The 20,686-nt window shown below is 53.1% G+C and overlaps 1 protein-coding gene across 1 annotated transcript in view; it reads left to right on the top strand.

Annotated features, from left to right (window-relative positions):
- Positions 1-20,686, top strand: part of CDH23 (cadherin related 23) — a 422,351-nt gene that overhangs the window by 264,022 nt on the left and 137,643 nt on the right. Inside the window, exon 15 of the mRNA XM_077946644.1 lies at positions 18,468-18,532. Coding sequence (XP_077802770.1) covers positions 18,468-18,532 — 65 coding nt within the window. The remainder of the gene's footprint in view (positions 1-18,467; positions 18,533-20,686) is intronic.

Below are 20,686 nucleotides of genomic sequence, written 5' to 3'. Positions count from 1 at the left end.
TCATAGGCCAGGTCATAGGCCAGAATCGACTTGATTCTACCATTGTATAAAGCTGATGACAAAAATTGCCAACATGAATTCTTAGTAAGCCTGGGAGATGATAACAGGGCCCGAGGGGCAGGCCCGGTCCGCAGGCTTTAGCAAAACCAAGAGGACGAGCTGGTCAGAGCAGGGAAGACAGCCCTTGCGCCTCTGCCCGAGAAGCATCAGAAGCTGGACTGAGCCTGCCCAGCCCTTCCAGCGCGTTCGCCAGCAACCCCTGCCTGGTATTCTCCCTCCCCACCCCCTCCTGACACCCCCACCATTGGCATCTTAATTGATCTCATTGTTCTCAAACCCTTGAGACCTGAGACTCCAGCTGTGTTTAAACAGAACAAAATCTCTTCCAATTTCCCCACCGTTTAAAAGAAAATTGAATTCTTTATCTGCAGCCTGGGGAGGGGAAGAGGGAGTCTAAAGAGAGAGGGACACACACACACACACACACACACACACACACACACAGAGTGAATGGTAGGTCTTTGCAGCCCTGCCCCCAAGCTGGCCTGGAAGGCCTCTGTGGACACACTCTCCCCGCATTTGGGGGTGTCTACGGATGTACTTCTGGGCCCATTTAACGGGCACTTCTGTTCATCTCCCTCAGAGGGCCTGGGGTGGGAGCTGGAGGAGGCTGAGCTGGCTGTCTGTGATTGACGGGACCGAAGTTCCTCTGTCTGTCAGGCCGCAGGGCCCCTCGCCTGTGTTTATCTCTTTAATCTAAATATCTGTCTGTGAAACCTAAATGGCATGGAGTGAGAGGTAGGACGGGGTAGAGAGAGAGAAAGAGGAAGAGAGAGGGAGGGAGGAGAGAGTGAGAGATGAAGAGAGAGGGAAGAGAGAAAAAGAGAGAAAGAGAACAAGAGAGAGAAAGAGAGAGAGACAGAGAGAGAGAGAGCACAGCAGGCTGTTGCCTTTCCTCCACTGCGGCTGGGGCGCCCCCGCCTCTGCCTGGGAAGTGAATTATCCTGGACCTTGTGTATTTGTGTGAGGTCTGATGGTTTTCCGCTGATTGGTCATTCAACAAATTGATTTTTGGCAAATTGATTTAAGACCTCACTGCCTGTTCCACCTTTGAAGCACTCCACAGCCTCTGTCACCAGCACCTCCAGAATCTACCATCCTTGACCGAGCAGCTCTGTCTGCGGCTAACCTTTGCCCCTTTGCCAAAACAAGAGGATGCTGTGTTCACCCCCGGCCTGGTGAAGCAGCGGTGTGAGCTTAGTGAATGCCAGACATTTTACAGGGCGTTCCCTGTCTCTTCTGTACCCATTGTGTAGAAGAAGCCGAGACCCGGAGAGGTGAGTGGCCTGTCCCAGGCCAGCCAGTTAGTGAGCAGTCAAGCCGGGATTCAGACCCCAGATGGTCTGACTCCAAAGCCCCTGACTTCCCCTCCATTTGCCAGTCACCCTCAGGGCCCACCTCCCAAGCTGGGCTCCAGCCTTTTGGAGTCGGCTGTCTCCAGAGTCCAGGGAAAGTGGACTTGCAAGGTGGGAGCCGCTCACTCCCTGGGTGACCTTGAGCAGGTCCATGGCTCCAGGGGCCTCAGCGTCCTCATCTGGAAAAGGAAGGGATTCTGCTGGACCACTTTCTAAGGCCCCCTGTTCCAACAACACGTGACTGTGCCTGTAGACAGTCACCTCCAGCACAGAGAGCCTGTGACGCCCTGTGCTCTGCGCCTGTCAGAAGTCACCCTTCAGTAGGTTCGCTGCTGATTGTTCCTGCTCAGACAATCGCTCAGAGAACACCAGAGCGAAGAAAATGGACCCCCTGGGCCAGGGGACAATGGACAGCTGTACCAGTGGCCAGGGCCAGAATGAGTTTGTAAATGCTGCAGACCAAATGCCCGTTCAGAGTCCACCAGTGCCATGAGCTAGGAAGGTTATGAGCCCTGGAACTCAGGTGACAGGGGAGAGAGGGGAGAGAGTGACAGAAGCAGCCACTGGGAACTGGGCATGCGAGTTTGTCCAGGGAACATTTGGGAGAAAGCCTAGAGCAGGTGGGTGGAGGCCCCACAGAGGTTTAGGGAGAGGTTGAGCTGGGCCTGTGGGTTTGAGGTGGCTTAATCTCCCTCTGTAATCTCTGTAGTGGGGATAGTAGCTGTGGCTCCTACCAGCTTGTTTCTGGAGTGGCTCAAAGTTCCATATGCCTGTCGTAAAAACGACATTTAATTTCATAACCCAGGACACATACTCACACGGACACTTATCTCCAGCAAAGCAGTACTTCCTGGATACATGTCATAATACACTCTAGTGTTTTCTGATTTAATTCTGCTAGATTTCATTTTCTAAGTGCTAACCATGAACCACTAGATTGATTTCATGACCAACTAATGGATAGATGTTCAACTAAACTAAGTTTGAACTTCTCTAGAAAGAGCCTTCTCTGCTTCACCATCTGATGAGGAGGAGGAAGGTAGTATCAACTTTGTTTCTCCAGTGTTCACTACAGGGAGCAAAGGGATAAAGACCCTGTCCTCCAGACTTAGACCACCCAGGTTTACTCTGACTCAGCCATTTCTTTTCTTTTCTTTCCTTTTTTTTTTTTTTTTTTTTTGAGATGGAGTCTCGCTCTCTTGCCAGGCTGGAGTGCAGTGGCGTGATCATGGCTCACTGCAACTTTCGACTCCCTGGTTCAAGCGATTCTCCTGCCTCAAACTCCTGAGTAGCTGGAATTACAGGTGCGTGCCACCACACCCAGCTAATTTTTGTATTTTTGGTAGAGATGGGTCTTCACCATGTTGGCCAGGATGATCTCAATCTCCTGACTTCGTGATCTGCCCCCCTCGGCCTCCCAAAGTGCTGGGATTATGGGAGTGAGCCACTGCGCCTGGCCTGACTCAGCCATTTCTGAGCTATGATTTTGAATAGGTTACTTGTATCAACAATGAGCCAGTACAGCCACCAGCAACAGAGACCCCAAAAACACTTGTGTAAATATGATCAAGGTGTATTTTTCTCCCATGTAAAAGCAGTATATAGGTGAGCAGCCTTGGGCGGCTCCTTTGGCTCTCTTCTCCACCATCCCTAGGGTGTGTTCCTCATCTTCACAGTCCCAGGTGGTTGCCAGAACTCCAGCCATCACATCTGTCTCTTAAGCTACAGGATGGAGGAAGTGAAAAAGGGAACCTCCCCTCCCTTTTGAGGATACTTCCTGGAAGTACTTTGCAAACTTCTGCTTTCATCTCACTTCACTGGTCAAAATTTCATCTCATGTGGCTGTGCTTAGCTGCAAAGGAGGCTGGGAAATTTAGCATTTTAGCCAAGTAGCATTGTGTCCACCTTAAAAAAAAAATCAGTTTCTGTTAATTTGTGAAAGTTAGGGAAGGCATGGCTGTTTAGTCTCTGCCAGATCACCTCTGTGTGCCTCCATTTCCTGTTTTGGAAGTGGGGGTGATGATAGTTCATTATAGAATTATGTGGGCTTGAGAGAAATCATACATGTAAAGTGCTTAGCCCAGTGCCTGACACAGACCAGGTGCTAATCAAATGATGGGTACTAATATTGAGGGCCTGGTGCCAAGCTGCGCTCCTGTCACGTGTGTTATCAAAGCCTCATGACAACCTGGTGAGGTCGAAATTAGCCTCCCCATTTTATAGATGAGAGCACTGAGTTTCAGAGAAGGTAGCTCTGTGTCAGACCGCACCCCCATGGAAGGGGCAGAATGGAGGCACGAACCCCCTTGTCTCCAAGATGCCAAAATTCTTTCCCTTAACCGTGGGGCAGTGCAGCCCCCTCATGGAGACTGAACTGCTCCCTGACAGCCTGGCAAAACCAAGGGGCTGAGACATGATGAGTCAGAAACTGAACTCGATTAGCTGACATCCAAGCTGAACCCAGGCCCAGCGCTCCCTCTGCCCGCCCAGCCTCCTGCAGAAGAATGCCACCCACCCACCTAAAAGGAGAACAAAGCCAGGACAAAAGAGCCCTTTAGGCTTCCACTGTATCGCCACCTACAAACTGGCAGTCAGAAGATTCAGGCGTTTGACTCACTGAATGACCTCGGGCCAGCCCCTTTTCTCTGAACGCCTCCATTTCTCCATCTGCAAAATGGGGAGAATGTTACTGGGCCCTCTCCACCTTCCGGGGACGTTTTTAAAACACTGAGGCCAGAGTGTTTTGGATTCCTTGGGAAGCAAATAAATGCGATAGGCGGCTCTTCTCTCCATGGGTTTCTCCAGCCTGCGTTAGGACATTCTGACAACTGAGGCAGGGTGGGCAGAGGAGTCAGGAAACCTAAATGTCAGGGGACTGGGAGTGAGGGCTGCTTCTTGGCCGTGGGTGCTCCTAGCATACCCCTCCCACCCTGCGCGCCTCCTCCCACCCAGTGTGCCCCCTCCCACCCTGTGCGCACACACAGAACCCAGCGGCACCGTCATGGTGCGGCCCTGGGCTGCATGGGCCCAGGTGAGTGAGGGGCTGGGCCCGCAGCCCTCTGCTGGTCTCAGAGATCATGGGTGATTTATACTTCCTGCGTGGGACTTTGACCTTAATTTCTTCTGGCAGCGTGGGGCTGTAAAATTCATCAGGGACCTGCGGGTGGAGTGACGGAGATGTCAGGCGGGCAATCGTGTGGGTATTTAATCTGTCAGATGTGTGGCTTGCCATTTAGGGAGACAACACAAGAATGTGGAATCAATATGGTTCATTAGCGAGCCGCATGTGCCGGCCCAATCAGCGCCCGCCAGTGACAGGCGTAGGGGGTGTCCTGCCAGGCACCAAGTCACCTTGGAGTGAGGACATGTCCCTGGAGCATAGGCAGTGACCAGCCCCCACCCAGGTATCCTCTCTGCACCTTCCCACTAGACCGGGGGCTGCCTGACACCTTCGTATCCCACATGGCAGGGGAGAGGAAGGAGGGTGTGAGACTTATGTCTTGTGGTGGGGACATTGGGAAGATGCTGTCATGGTGGGAGGCGTCGTTACCGGCCCAGGTTTCACTGCACCCCCAGGGGGTTGACTGGACTGTCTTTGCCCCCTTCTCTCATTTCCTCAGCTCATAAGGTCCCGCTTAACTGAGCCTCAGACACCGTGTCTGTCCCCACATTTCTCAGGCCCCTCCCCTTTTCCTCTTCTATCACATCATCCCAACTTAATAACTGGCCCCAGAAAGGGCCCAAGTCCCTTCTGATTGTGAGCATATTGCTCCCCTGCCCCTTCCCTGGGTACCGCCTGTATCTGTTACCTAGGGTGCCACCAGCTGGGTGGCTTAAAACTACAGAAATGTATTCTCCTGCAGCTGTGGAGTCAGAAATCTGAAATGGAGGGGCTGGCAGGGCTGTCCTTCCTCCTCAGGCTGAGCGGGGAATCCTGCCTGGCCTTTCCCAGCTTCTGGAGGCTCCAGGCGTTCAGGGCCTGTGGCTGCAGGACTCCCGTCTCTGCATGCGTCTTCTCTGTGCCTCTCCTCTGGATGTCGTTATGAGGACACTTGTCACTGGATTTATGGCCTGCCCAAATAACCCAGGATGGTCTCCTCTCAAAATCTTCCACATAATTCTTTTTTCAAACTCCCCTTTTCCAAATAAGGTCACATTCGTGGGTCCCAGAGGTTAGGACATGGATCTATCTTTTGGGAGGTCACCATTCAACCCATTACACACCCTTGAAGATGTCTTAAGTAGTGACAGGGACATGTTGATAAGGACGTGAAGGGCTGGCCATGGGGACCTGACAGTTCTTCCAATGCCGGCTTTCATATTTTCTCTCTGTGCCCCGAGCCGTCTCTGAACCACCCACCCTGGACTGCAGCCTCCTTGGGCTTCTCCCTCAGTTCCCCGCCGGGAATGCTGTCTCCCCTGCATGTCAAGGCCCTGCCTGTCTTTCCGGCTGCAGCTCCGCTCTGCCTCCTCCAGGAAGCCCTGACTGACTCATGGTCCCCAGATTCCTCTCGGCCCTTGCCTCCCTTGCCACTCCCTGTCTACACCATCCTTGGACTTTTAACCTCTGGCCTTGCTGGGTCTTTTTTCTTGCACTGTGTGGGAACTGTGACTTCAGGCATGTTTAACCTCTCTGAGCCACGCTTTCCTAGTCCATAAAATGAAGATAGTATTAGTACCTGTCTCATAGGGAAGTTAAATGTGTCAACATGTGTACATTTCTTAGAATAATGCCTGGAACCCAGTAAGAATTAAATCAGTAAGCTATTACTACTATTTTTGCAGTTATTGTCGGCCAATTTCTTTGCCTGTAAAATGGAATGTGACCCCTGTGTTTCTGGTTGTTTTAAGGATTAGGAAATTAGCCAAGCATGGTGGTGGGCACCTGTAATCCCAGCTACTCTGGAGGCTAAGGCACGAGAGTTGCTTGAACCCAGGGGGCAGAGGTTGCAGTGAGCCAAGATCGCGCCACTGCACTCCAGCCTGGGCGACAGAGTGAGACTCTGTCTCAAAAAAAAAAAAAGGATTAGGGACTGGTTGGGTGAAGTGCCTTGCACAGTGCCAGGGCCACAGACGGCACTCAGCAAGGGAATGACCTTGGTTATCCCTGTGCCTCTGAGGGGAGCCCCACACCCCTCCTCCAGGCATCTCCCCAGCAAGAGGCCCCAGGGACCACCAGGTGGTGCCAGGCACTCGGTGCAGGCAGCCACCGGCCGCCCTGACAGCCTGGGACATACCGTAATTGCTTCCCCCACTACGACTCAGTTAAGCACAGAGCTGCAGGCCAGAGCAATTTGCTCCCCATCAATTTTTATTTCCAGGTTTTAAAATAAAATAAAGGGAAATAAAGAAGAAGGTGGGGGAGCCCAAGAACAACACCACGTCTGTGATAACAAACAAACCGAGGGCCTCATACCTCAAGAGCACCCGTCAGCCTCCACCCCGGGCTGGGCCTGGCTTCCCCTAGAGCACCCCTCCTGCAGGGCTTAGCGCCACTTCCCCTCCACCTCCACCGACCCGCTGCTGGCACAGGACAAGCAGGTGGGAGGGCTGGGCTGGGAGGGTGCTCAGCAGGAGCACGTTTGCAGACGGCTGGACAAAGAGAGCTCTTAGAACTGGAAGTGGAAATAATACTAGCTCCACTTAGAAAGTGGCTCCTGTGTGCCGGGCACAGAGCTGAAGTGCCTGTGTGCATGACCTTCCTTAATCCTCACAATAATCCCCTGAGGTGGGTGCTACCATTACCTCCATTTTACAGATAGGAAAACTGAGGCTCAGAGCAGATGTTCCTGTGGTTACTCCTTCTGTTCTTCCTTTGATCTCCTCCCCCTTCCTCCTCCTCCCTCCTCTCCCCTCTTCCTTCTCCTCCTCCCTTAATCAATTCCTTTCTCTCTTCCTCCCTCTCCCCTCCCCATCCTCCTTTATCTCTCCTCCAGCCTCCATCATCATCTTTCTGATGTCCTTTCCTCCCTAGAAGTCCATCTACTCAGGATTAGGATCCTTAGTTTGTCTGCTAAAAAAAAATCCTCATAAGTCATCAGATACCTTATTTATTCTTTCATCTATTTAACTGATATTTGTTGAGGGCTTCCTGTGTGTCAGGAACTAGATGGGTGCTGGAGATCCCTGGGGAACAAGATAGACTCAGTTCTTGCCCTCATAAAGCTTATATTCTAGTGGGGGCGGGGGAAGCCCAGTCAATATTCACCCAGGCGCTCTTACCAAAACCATGACCTTCTCCCACCACACCTATCCACTGGCAAGAACCATCAGCTCCAGATTCCAAACATACCTGGAGTCCAGCCACGTCCAGCTAGACTTCTCTGACCACCCTGGTCCAAGCCCCCACTGCCTCCCACTACCCCTGTGTGACTGCCTTAACTGCCTCATCTCAGAGCCTCTGTTCCTGCCCTGGAGTTGTAGCCAGAGTTTGCTTTTACAGATGCCAGTGCTTTGCAAACATAGATCGGAGTCTGTCCACTGAGGTCCCAGGGAAGAGAAGGAGCAGCAACCCAGAGATCTAGGGAAAAGTGACCTAGCAGAGGGACCTGTGGGTGCAAAGGGTGTGAGGCTGCAGCCACTTGGCCTGTTAGGAACCTAGCGACTGTCTGAGAGGCAGGAGCAGAAGGCAGTGTGTGGGCGAGGTGAGGAGGCTGCTGGAGGATGGACGCTGGCGCCAGGACAGCCAGGAGCAGGCATCGCGGAGAAGGCATATGCAGCATGCTGGCCAGCCCCAATGTCTTATGCAACGTCCCACGTACACATAGGGCAGAACCCAGGTCCCACCCCCGAGCTCAGTGGGATTTCCATGACTTTGCACCTGGCCACAAATCCCTTTGGAGGCTTTTTGTGCCTGGTCTTGCACTGCACCCCCCAGGGAGAAGCTCATTTCTCACCCTCAAGGAGCAGAGAGTCCAGCAGGATAGCAAAGATGCATTAACACAAGTTCCACCTGCAACTGGTTGTTGGAAAGACTGATTGAGAGATATTCTGAGGCTTCCTCTGCAGTCAATGCCGTGATCCATTAGGAATGTCTACCATTGGCACTGGTGATGGAGTGGTGGCTGTCCAGCCTAGGTCCACAATGGAACAAAAGGGAGGGAAGGTCCCCTTCCCTTTCTCTGCAGGCCTCACCACCAGTCAGGTCCCCATCCTGTTCTCACTGCCCTCCTGCTTGGTCCCTCCGCCCAACCAGTGATTTGAGCCTCCAGCCAAGCCCCGCTTCACGGTAGCACCCTCTTGTTCTAAGGCCTCCCGCATGCTCAGAAGGCCCAGAGCAGGCATGAGAGCCTTTTCCTATGATCACAGTCCCCCAACATCTCCCCTCCACCCCACCGCTCACTCCCCTGGTGCCATTGCCAACCCAGGACATGTACCCTCTTACGCCTCACACAAAGTGCAGTGGGAGCCGTTTTCCTTAGAGCACCCATCATTTCCTTTTCTCCGTTTTCCTTAGAGCACCCATCATTTCCTTTTCTCCCGGGTGCATGGCCACCCCCAGGAATGCCCATAAAGGCACTCAGAGAGCAGCTTCCCATCACACTTCCCTCTTGCCCATCTAACAGCCACCATGCTCCCATCTGTCCAGCCCTGGCTTCCTTCTCAGATTAAATCACTTCCTTCTCAGATTAAATCACTGAGACGAGAGGGGAAAACCGAGGCACCAAGCATTTTCCTAGAAGTGTGGGGCAGACTGGATGGTATTTCCTGGCCACTGGCTTCTACCTCACACACCAGAGAGAAGCTGGAACCCTTGTCCATAGCACTAGGGGAGGGGAGGAAAAAGGGCCTCGGGGGCCCCAGCAGGCATGTGGAGGTCACCCCGGCCTCTGGGCTACCGGGTTCCTGCAGCAGAGTCTTCCTGCCTCCTGCCAGCCACTCCAGCCCCCCAGAGCTTACAAGAGTGCAGTTAATCTCATACAGTTTAAGGACTTATTCAGAGGGGCTCAGTGAATGATGAATGAGGAAAGCATTACCAGCGAAGCACTGGGGCTCCGCAGAGCTGTTTAAAAATGCATTCTCCCATGTAAATTTCTGCTCCATCAATCCTTATGACATGTCAAACATTGCTATTGTTTCCTGAACAAATTGTACCGCGTGCCCTTCTCTGCAGATTTGTGCATGGGAGCAGAACTGCTCGCCAGCACCGGCCGCCTGCCTCTGTTGCTGGGACCCAGGGCTGCTGCGGAGGCAGCTGGGCCCGCCTTGCTTCAGAGCAGAAGCCCCGCACGGGGCATTCCTGTGAGGGTGCGTGCATGACAGGAGTGTGGGCGTTGGTGGGGAGTGATTGAGTGCGTGCCTGCCAGCCTGTGGCCTGCAGGGACAGACACCCAGGTGTCTAGGGAAGGGGTGTGGAGGAGACCACAGGGGCTGAGACTGGGCTGGGGACAAGTAGGGGCGCTGCTTGAGGCAGAGAAAGAGAGAGAGTGTGTGTGTGTGTATGTGTGTGTGTGAGGGGTGGAGGTGTGGGAGACCTCTGAGTAGAGTCTACCTGAGCCAGACAGAGAAAAAGAAAGTTTCTAGGAGAGTGTGCGGGGGGTGCAGGATGCAGAAAGCTGTTGGCAACTGCCTGAGACACAGAGAGAGGAAGAGAAAGGGGTTGTGTGTGGTGGTGCGTGTGTTTAAAGAAGCAGGAAGTATGGAGACACAGGAAGAGAGATGACACGAAGACACACAAGGCAGGCACCCTGTAAGGTGTGCCTGTAAGGGACCCTGTTCCAGGGCAAATCAGTGGAAGAGGGTGAGAGATGATGACTGTTAATTGCAAAGACAGGCTGGGTAAGAAGGGGTTCTCAGGAAGGGGACAAAGAGACAGGAGAGCCTGAGCGCTGTTGGAATAGGGGGTCCCAGGAGAGTGGGCGTGGGATGTTGCACTGAGCACCAGAGGGCCGGGAGCTGGGCTGGACATAGAGTTCTGAATGCACAAGATGAAGGGGGACTACATGAGAGGGTGCCGTGGGAAAAGCCCCAGGTGGGTCAGGAAGGGCACCTGCAGCCAGCCAGACTGCCCCATCCTTCCAAGGTGGCCTCAGGTTGGGCCACACAGCTCCCTCCAATCCAGGCCCTGAGTCACCTGCACAGACCAAGACCAAGCCTGGGGCAGGGGTGGGGTCCTTCTTTAAGGGTCTGTGGGAGGCACCTGCTTGGGTATCTGAGGGTCTAGGCTCAGGGGCTACATCCTGAGAAACCACAGCCAGAGACCCCTGCCACCTTTGCTGGTGGGCATAGCTAGAGTTGCTGGGAGCCCGCTCTCTCCAAGCAGAAGGTAGGGAGCAGAAGCCACCATGGCAAGAAGGGCAAACTGCCTGTGGGGGCCCATCGGGCATCAACAGGGTGAGGAGGATGACCCTGGTAGGAGCACTCTGGATCCCATGGCTGAGGTCTCAAGCTCGGACTCAGATTTCTCAGGCTCAGACTTCGCTCCCCCAGCCCCACCAAAGGGAGCAGCAAGGGAGGGGAGGTCTTAAGAGCGCACGCCTTGGAGTTAACCATGTTGGTTCATGTTCTAGTGCTGTGACTGTGTCACCCTGGCCAAGTCAATTGACCTCTCTGAGTCTCCGTCCCCTCCTTCATCTGTAAAGTGGGGATGCTATGGTGCTGGTCCTATAGGGCTGTTTGGAAGGTGGAATGAAATAAAGTGCAGGAAATGCTTGGTAAATTTGGTGGCACATAGTTAAGTGCTCAAAACGAAATGTCAGAGGGGCACTCTCTCGCCCCTTCCCTTTGCTACAGCCAGGAGAAAGACTGGCACTGCTGACTCAGGCCTTGCCAGACCAAGCATGTAGCCATTCCCCCACCATAGGCTCCTCCAATCACCTTGTATTAACCTTGGAATTTCCCCCCATACGTATTTATTTTTTTCCTTTTTGTCAGCAGAAGAAAATTACACTTCTGCCGGCATTGTCCATCACAGAAACAAGCACTTGCAGATGCAATTATAAAGGCCCAAATGACGGAATTAGTTTTGCTGGTAATGCCGGCATTGGGGAGAATCAGAGGAAATGCCTTATAAATCAGGCGCTAGGCAGCAGCCAGTCTCAGCTGCACCCTCTCCCCCACATGCTGACTGCAGGGCAGGGGCTGACCGCAAGGAGGGTGCTGAGCGCCGAGCGGCCACTGATCTTCACTGCTCTTCCCCTGATGGTTCTGCTGAGGGAGGCTGTTGGGGGAGGCAGAGACTTCCTGAGCCCTCCTCCAGGCCTTGGTGCCAGCAGGTGCCCAGCTCTCTCCAGGAGCTACCTGGACTCCTTGGTGCCCAGGCGATGACTGGCCCATAGACTGACATACATCTGCCCAAAGACAGCTTCTCCAGGATGAATCTATCTAAGCCAGCAGCCTCAGTGACCTTCAAGCCCACTTTTAGCCTTGTTTTCCTCGTAGTTCTTACCACTGCCTGGAATTACATTACTTAGTTATTTCTCCCCTTGCTGCTCTGTCTCCCCATTCTGAGTTTGTGTGTGTGTGTGTGTGAGACGAGTCCCCCTCTGTCCTAGGCCGAAATGCAATGGTACCATCTAGGCTCACTACCACCTCCGCCTCCCAGGTTCAAGCGATTCTCCAGCCTCAGCCTCCCGAGTAGCTGGGATTACAGGTGCGTGCCACCATGCCCGGCTAATTTTTGTATTAGTAGGAGAGGCAGGGTTTCACCATGTTGGCCAGGATGGTTTTGATCTCTTGACCTCAGGTTATCTGCCTGCCTTGGCCTCCCAAAGTGCTGGGATTACAGGCATGAGCCACCATGCCTGGCTTCCACATTCTGATTTTACGTAGCAGTCCAGATTGTCATGCTTAGGATGTGACTTCAGTGTTGGGCACAGCAGCCAGCACATTGGAAAATTTCAAAAAAAAAAAAAATATTACTGGGCCGGGTGCAGTGGCTCATGCCTGTGATCCTAGCATTTTGGGAGGCCAAGGCAGGCAGGCGGATCACAAGGTCAGGAGTTTGAGACCAGCCTGACCAACATGGTGAAACCCTGTCTCTACGAAAAATACAAAAATTAGCCAGGCGTGATGGCACACACCTGTCATCCCAGCTACTCAGGAGGCTAAGGCAGGAGAATTGCTTGAACCAGGGAGGCGGAGGTTGCAGTGAGCCGAGATCGCGCCATTGCTCTCCAGCCTGGGTGACAGAGTGAGACTGAGTCTCAAAAAAAAATGTACTAAATATGTGACTGAACAAGTGTCTGGTCACTGTTTTCATGAAGGTGCCTTCAGCGGTGTGCCGGGCATCTTCAGCTGCCCCTGCACATCCTCTGTGCCTGTCTCCTTCTGGGCGGTGCGGGGGCAATAGGGAGCCTGAGCAGGGGCCAGGGCGTTGGAGGTGCTCTATAAACCCCACCTGGCCCCATGCAATCCGGCAACCCCTCTGTCGCTGCTTGCTGCCCCCGTGGTGTCTGATCAGGGGGTACCAGCCCCACAGAAGGAAGGTAATGCTGATCCTCCATGGCTGACAATGGAAGTCAACCTTCTACTAAACTGGGCAGAGACGTTGAGCCCTGTATCAAAACTGAGTTAGATACAAACTTCTCTCCTTCACAGGGAGGAAAGTGGGGCACACACAGACAGTTTTCAGGAACGGCAGATTCTGCCGGGTGTTCCAAGAGAGGGATGAGCAGGGGCTCCTGGGTCAAGACCAATGAATGGTTAGGGACTCTAGGAGAGAGGCATTTGGGATGGGCCTCAGGGGTGGATCAGAGTTTGGAAGGCAGTTACAGAATGAAAGGATAGAGGAACTAGCAATGAGAGAACAGTCTGGGGTGCACCAGGGAAGAGGTAGATACAAGAACACTAAGCCCAACCAGACTGTGGACAGCCTTTACACTAGGGTCTGAAATTAATTCAGCAGATCATAGGGAGCCATTGAAGGATTTTGAGCAGAGAAGGACGATAATTTTAGCTACTGGCTTTGACTTTTTGCCCCTGGGCCTCTTATGAGAACCTTGACAAGTAGTAAAATGCACTAGTGTGTACCTCTGAGTGCCAGCCAGAGCCGGGGGGAGCCATTAGATGGCAATGGAGACACAGAGGCGCCAGAGGGAGGAGCCTGGAGCACAGTTGAGGTGCTCACCTGGAGCCTTGGTTTGGCATCTGTTTTTTTTTTCTTTTTTTGACAGTGTCTCACTCTGTCACCCAGGCTGGAGTGCAGTGGTGCAATCTCGGTTCACTGCAACCTCCGCTTCCCAGGTTCAAGCGATTCTCCTGCCTCAGCCTCCTGAGTAGCTGGGACTACAGGCAACTGCCACCATGACTGGCTAATTTTTCTATTTTTAATAGAGATGGGCTTTCACCATGTTGACCGGGCTGGTCTTGAACTCCTGACCTCAAGTGACCCATCCGCCTCAGCCTCCCAAACCAAAGTGCTGGGATTATAGGCATGAGCCACCATGCCTGGCCTTCGATTTGGCATTTCTTAGGTACAACATGAAAGTGGCCACCTGGGCCATCCCCTTCCCCGATCCCTGTCGCCATCTGGCTGGCCTGTGAGACCTTGGAAGTTACTCTGCAGGGAGACAGACATGCTCATTCCTAGAACATCGCAGGGAAGGGGGTGTTTGTAGCAGGAAGAGGAAATTTTGTTCTCTATACTTAGGCCCTTGGCACTCCTCAAACCCTCCTTCCTAAAATGGGCCCCAAGGGTCACTGTCTGTCTGCCACTTCATTTGTCTGTTGGACTTTTAGTTGGTAAGCCACAGACAAGTCTTGCTTGGGAGGAGGTTGTTTAAAAGGTACCATGACAAACAGTCACTTAACACCACTGCACCTGTTTCCTCACTTGCAAACATGGGTGGGAGGTAATAACAGTACTTACCCGTGGAGATCTGGTCAAAATTAAATTCATACATTGGTATGTGTCATGAGAACGTGGATGTAGTTGTAGTTATAGGTGACAGAGACAGACTTACCTTTCCTGAGCTGCCTTTATGTCCGGGCCCTGTACTAGGCCCTGGGCACATGTGGACCCCATGACCCCACACTGCCCTCTGGGAGCCACGTCCTGGTTGGGGGAGACACGCGTTAGCCTCAGCTTCGGTGCCGAGTGAGTGCAGGGAGGAGCCCTAACTTTGCCTTGGGGGTCAGGGAGGGCAGAAGGGTGTGAGCCAGGCAGGAGAGGGAGGGGCGCCGTCCAAGTGGAGGGGGCAGAGCTGCACGTGCTCCAGTCTGGGTCAGAGATGAGGCTAGACATTCAGGGCTAGGGGGTTTTCCTTTGAGCTCAGATCTACTGCCTCCTCCCAGGCCCAGGGCCCCTGACAGGCCCTGCTGCAGCCTGGCGCTGGCCCCACACCCGACAAGGCCCAAGGTCAGTGCTGCTGCCTTCACCCTGGCAGGGGCAAGGAGCAGCTTTTCATCTAGTTTGGCTTCCTACACTTGAAAAATGGAAGCTCTCCCTCTCCTCCTCACCCAGGCATACATATTTCACACGGTCATTAGGCGGTGGCACTGAGGGACTCACAAATCTTCCCTGGTCAGCATCGGCAGCCTGGGCGGGCAGTGAGAGGCCCTGGGGACAAGGGTCACCGTGGGAGCCATGGCTGTGCCCAGTCCAACGTGGGCAGGGGAGGGCAAGCCTTGGGGGTGTGAAGCCAGCTTCTGCTCTAAGACAGTCCAGTCCTGTCTCCTGGGGCTCATCACCTAATTTCCCTGGGCCTCAGCTGCTCCAGGCCCCAGGGTGAAGGGGATGGGATGCAGGCACCTCACACATCCTTCCTGTCCTGACAATCCAGAGCAATTTTGTGGGGCACCCAGATCTGGAGGGCTCATCCCCAGGGCTCAGATGTGACCTTCTCCAGGGGCAGCACGCCCCCCATGACCCAGGCCCCTCCCTTCCTGCACACCCCACTTTCTGCTTCTCAGCTGCTGTCCTCCGCCTCCTAGCCTGCTGTCTCTCCTCTACTTCCCTTTCCCTTTTCCTTCTGCCATTTGCTTCTCTTCTGTCCCCTTTCTTCTGAGTCCTGCCTTCTTTATCTTCACCCCAGTCTCTCTGCCCCTTCCCTATTTTCTCTGCACCACCCCCTTCTTATTCATTTTTCAGGCATTTAAGAAGCATCTACTGCATGCCAGGCACCGTCTGTGCTGCGCAGTGAGCACTACAGGTGCCTTCTCTGCCCTCGTCCTTCCCCAAACCCTTTTCCTTTGACAAAGGCAAATGATGGGGGCCAAGGAGGTATGGTTTGGTCACACAGTGACCTGGAACTGAGGTCTCCACACCACAGTGACCCCTCGCCAAGGGGCTCGATGCATGGCAGTCGCATCTTCCCGAGACCAAGCTACAGTTATAACAGTCCAACAAGACCATGCAGTGATGACCGCGATTGTCAGTGGAACCTGGGGGAGGGAAGGGCTCTGGGATTCCTCCTGCTCCCCTTCTCCTCCGTCCCTGTAAAGTGAGGATGAATCTGGGGTTGCTTTGGGCAATGTGGTCTCCTCTTGCCTGGAATAACCAGGCTCCCTTCCTTCTGAGAACAAGCACCCCTCTTGGCTCAGAGGCAATAACTGATGAAGGGCAAGGGCGTGGCTAGATGGCACAGGATTCAAATCCAGCACTGTTCTTTCTCTAGCTGTGAAGCCTTGAGTGAATGATGTGCTGTCTCGATGCCTCAGTTTCCCCATCTGTAAATTGGAGGTGGTGCTGATAATAGTACCTACCTCACAGGGCTGTTGTGAGGGTGAAGGGGTTGTAGGTAGAAGGCGTGCAGGAGCCAGCAGTGGCTGCTGCCGTCGTGAGGAATGGTGCAGGCAGTGGGAGAGGCCCCGTCTGGGAGCCAGTCCTGGGTTGGAGGGTGGTGACATGGCTCAGTGCCTTCCTTTCACTTGTTCAGCACGCACCCCCTGAGAACCTGTGAGGAGCTCTGAGCCTGGGTGGGGTGGTGGTGGGGACAGAGGTCTGCACAGTCTGTAGGAGCATAAGCTGTGGGGATATTGAATGGAAATCCGGCACAAGAGGCAGTCCTATACAAGCTGGCAGCCCAGAGCCCCCAGAAATGGCATCTTTCTGTATAGCCAAGTTTTCTGGATAACTAAGATCTTAACCCTTTGGGTATAAACGTTTTTTCATTTCATTCATTTGGGATAGAAATATATTTTTCACTTATCTGCCTTCCTGAACTGAATATACTAAACACAAATTAGCTTTTCCTTGAAAATTCAGGCTTATCATAAAGAACATAGAATTTACTGGATTTCATAGAATCCAGGAACTTTAAAAGGAACCTCAAAAAATACTGAGCACAAAGGGATCAAAACATATTTTTAGCCGTGAGGGCTTTATCCACTTACAATCTTATAGAGATACCTTAAATACAAAACAGATGCAAATGGACCCCAAAGTCAGTCTGAGGCCTTTCCCCACAGGCATCTGGTGGCAGGCAGCAGTTTGCCCAGCTCTAGAGCAGTGGCCTGGGAAGGGAGCAGAGGGCACATCTAGAATAGCGCCTTGCATGGATTATGTGTTTTGTAAGTAACTATTGAATGAACAAATGATGTCATTTAGCCTGCACTGTGGATTAGAACCATGCCAGGGACAATATAGAAGCCAATGTTCCCAGCCACAAAAGCCAAACCCCTACTAGAACTTCAGGTCAGGGGAGATGGAGGAGGGCCTCACTGGGATGGCCACAGAGAAGGAACACCAGGTGGGGGTGGAGAGGCCAGTTTCTGTCCCACTCTGCTTCTGACCTGCTCCTAAGCCAGACTGGCAGCAGGCTTTCACCAGGCCTCACTGAGGTCTGAGCCTCCATTGTGTGACCTGTGAGACAGATGGAAATGTCTGTCTCCCTACCACATGGACAGCTGTGAGGGGAAACGAAGCCATAGTAAACCTGGATGTTCTTTGAAAATGTAAAAGGTATGACAGCCATGCAGGCTGCCACCATCATTGTCCTTGTCATCAGCATAAGGCTGGCCTCTCTCCTGTCTATCTCTTTTGACCATAAGTGATGCCAGCCTGGACCAGCCCAGTTAAAAGAGGTCTCAATTAGCCAGGCACAGCGGCTGATCCCTGTAGTCCCAGCTACTCAGCAGGCCACAGTGGGAGGATCCCTTGAGCCCAGCAGTTGGAGGCCAACCTGGGCAACATAGAGAGACTCATTTCTAAAAAAAAAGAAAAAAGAAAAAGGAGAGAGAGAGAGAGCAATCTCAGTGAACTCACAAACCAAATCAAGGGTGGGGAAGGGATGTCAGATCAGATTCAGGATTCTAAGACTACCAGAATTTGGCCTTCTCTTCTCCTAGCTCTCCTGAGGTCTGGGTGCATCTTCATCCTCCCCAAACGTGCAGCAGGTCTCAGTTCATGTGGCCCGTGCCTAACTCTCTGGAGGAAAGCTTTTATCCCCAGCAACGCAATAGGAAGAGTCCCCAGAGGATTCTGATGGACCCAGCTGTGGTCAAAGGCCGTTCCCAGGCCAGTCCCTGTGGTCAGGGACAGGCAGGCAGTTCCCAGTCAGGCCTTTTGTGCAAGCAGAGGGAGGAGCCAGAGGAGACAGGTAGAGAGGGTGCAGAGTGTTTCTAAAAGTGAAGGCCACTGGGCAGATAGGCCTGCCCTATGCATGCAGTGGATTTGCAAGAATTTCCAGGGTCAGAGAAGGGAGGGACCAGAGGGCTTCCCCCAGTGGCTAGTACATCTGACTTGGAGGCTTTAAGGACTGTGCGAGAAAAACCAGAAGAACCCACCAGATGGCTGACACCCACCTTCGTTTGTGGTACTCTCAAAACCACAGGCTGTGATCCCAGGCCACGGGTCCAGGGTCTCTCTCCCAAGCTCTCGGAGCATCTGCAGAGAAGAAGCTTGCCCCGCCTGGAGGGGGCATGAGCCCCCATGAGCCCAGGAGAGGTGGTTTCACTCAGTTAGAGATGCCTGGTAGACCAGTCCTGTAGAACTGCGCCTTCCAATATAAATTTAAACAGCCAGTAGCGGCCTGTGGCATCCTTACTGAACAGCATGGTTCTAGAAAATTCCACCTGGGCCAAAGGAGACATGCGAGAGGAATATGGATTTCCTGTGGACCTGAAACCTCAGCTGGGCCTGGCAGTAATGACTTCTTGTTCTCACCGTTGCAGGCAACAGACAATGATGCAGGCACCTTTGGTGAAGTCAACTATTTCTTCAGTGATGACCCGGACAGGTGAGACTCTGCCCACGGTCCCTCAGGCCCGTCCACAGTGGTCCTTGGCCCTCCCCAGACTCATGAGATCTGGGAACTTTTCAGTGCCCAGGGAGGGAGGTGCTGGGCCCTGTGGCTAGAGCACTGGACTGGAAGTTGGAGCCCATGGGCACTGTGGCTGGTTTGACCCTGATCGTGGCACAGCCTTGGTCAAGTCTCCTCAACTCTCTGAGGCACAGCTTATCTGACCCTCAAAAGATAGCCTTTAGCTTTGGGAATGGATCCATTGTGTCTCTGAGAGGCTTTGAAGTACTAGCGACTGCAAACCACCACCACCACCACCGCCGCCAGCCGCAGCAATTACATGTCAGGCTCATCATGGCCAAGGGCTTCACACGCATTGTCTTATGTCATCGTCTCAGTGAAATGACAGAGGAACTCAGTCCTAGGCACTTTTATCATCCCCACTTTACAGGTGAGGAAAGTGTAACACAGAGAGGCTAAGTCACTTGTCCAAAGTCACACAGCTGTAAGTGCCATGGTCAGGCTTCTGCTCGTGACCTTCACCACTAGGCTACACAGCCTGCCCCAGGAGGGCTGTCAATGTGCAGCAGCCCATGGGCAGGTTACTTGCCTCCCTGCCTGACACATGCCAGCCTTGCCCCATCACTCCTCATGGTAACATGGTCTAGGCTTGGTTTTGGGCCTTGTCTTCAATTAGTCCAAGCCAAAGGGCAGCCTTCTCACTTTTTTTTTTTTTTTTTTTTGGAAACAGAGTCTCGCTCTGTTGCCCAGACTGGAGTTTTATGGCAAGATCTTGGCTCATTGCAACCTCCGCCTCCTAGGTTCAAGCAATTCTCCTGCCTCAGCCTCCTGAGTAGTTGGGATTACAGGCACCCACCACCACACCCAGCTAATTTTTGTATTTTTAGTAGAGATGGGATTTCACCATGTTGGCCAGGCTGGTCTCGAACTCCTGACCTCAGGTGATCCACGCACCTCGGCCTCCCAAGTGCTGGGATTACAGGCATGAGCCACTGCGCCCAGCCGCCTCTCACTTTTAACAGGCTCAAAGGCCACGTGTCTGATGCACTGGGAAGCCTGGTGGAATGAGTGAGGCAGTGGGTGTCAACTTGAATGACTGACCCCGACTATCTGTGAGAAAGATCAAGAAAAGATGGGGAAGGAGCTAGATGCAGTGGCTCATGCCTGTAATCCCAGCAGTTTGGGAGGCCGAGGCGGGTGGATTACCTGAGGTCAGGAGTTCAAGACCAGCCTGGCCAACATGATGAAACCCTATCTCTACTAAAAATACAAAAATTAGCCAGGCGTGGTGGCAGGTGCCTATAGTCCCAGCTACTTGGGAGGCTGAGGCAGGAGACTGGTTTGAACCTAGGAGGCAGAGGTTGCAATGAGCTGAGATTACGCCACTGCATTCCAGCCTGGGCGACAGAGTGAAACCCTGTCTCAAAAAAGAAGAAGAGACAAGGAGATTGCTAGGGGCATCTGGCCATTCTCTGTCACTCAGTGATGGGGGCCTCAAATGGGAGGAAGGCACCAACATGGCTGAATGCACAGGGAACCCTTTCCCCAGGGGACCCGTGTTCATGTAGCCTTATCCTGGTCATCTTGGATGGTCTCACCTCTTCCCGTCTTCTGGGCCTGAGACTTTCCTCACTCTGAGCCAGAACCTTCCAGGCTTGGTGGTTGGCAGCTGTGGTCAGAGCACACAGATGTCAACTGACGTCTCAGATGAGGCTCCTGAGGGGACATTTAGAGGACGTAGTTGGAGGGGTTGTCTTGCCATACCTTTCTACTACCCAGGAGATGTCTACCAACCTCCCGCTCAAGGCTCATCTCCTCAAAGTCAAGGGGCAGCTCCCAAAAGAGGACCAACCACCCTGCCCTTCACCAGCTGCTTTCTGCCCATTCCTAGCATGCTGGTGCATCTAAATTTCTGCAATAGGTAGGAACTCCTGTTCACAGCAGGAGGGTTGTTCTGCCTGGTTTCCTCCTTGCTTAAATCAGGCGACTCCTCCTGCCCACCTCATGTGATCCTGATCCCTGCCCCCACCCACCGCCTTTAGAAATAGCAGCTCTTCTCAGGGCAAGTGAAAGAGAAGGCAGATTTCAGACTTCATTTATTTCTGTTTGTCACTCTGGGCAAGGACAGGC

The sequence above is a fragment of the Macaca mulatta genome, chromosome 9 (assembly GCF_049350105.2).
Source record: "Macaca mulatta isolate MMU2019108-1 chromosome 9, T2T-MMU8v2.0, whole genome shotgun sequence".
NCBI classification, from domain to species: Eukaryota; Metazoa; Chordata; class Mammalia; order Primates; family Cercopithecidae; genus Macaca; species Macaca mulatta.
Note: the sequence above shows the minus strand (reverse complement) of the source record. Positions and strands in the feature narration are given on the sequence as shown.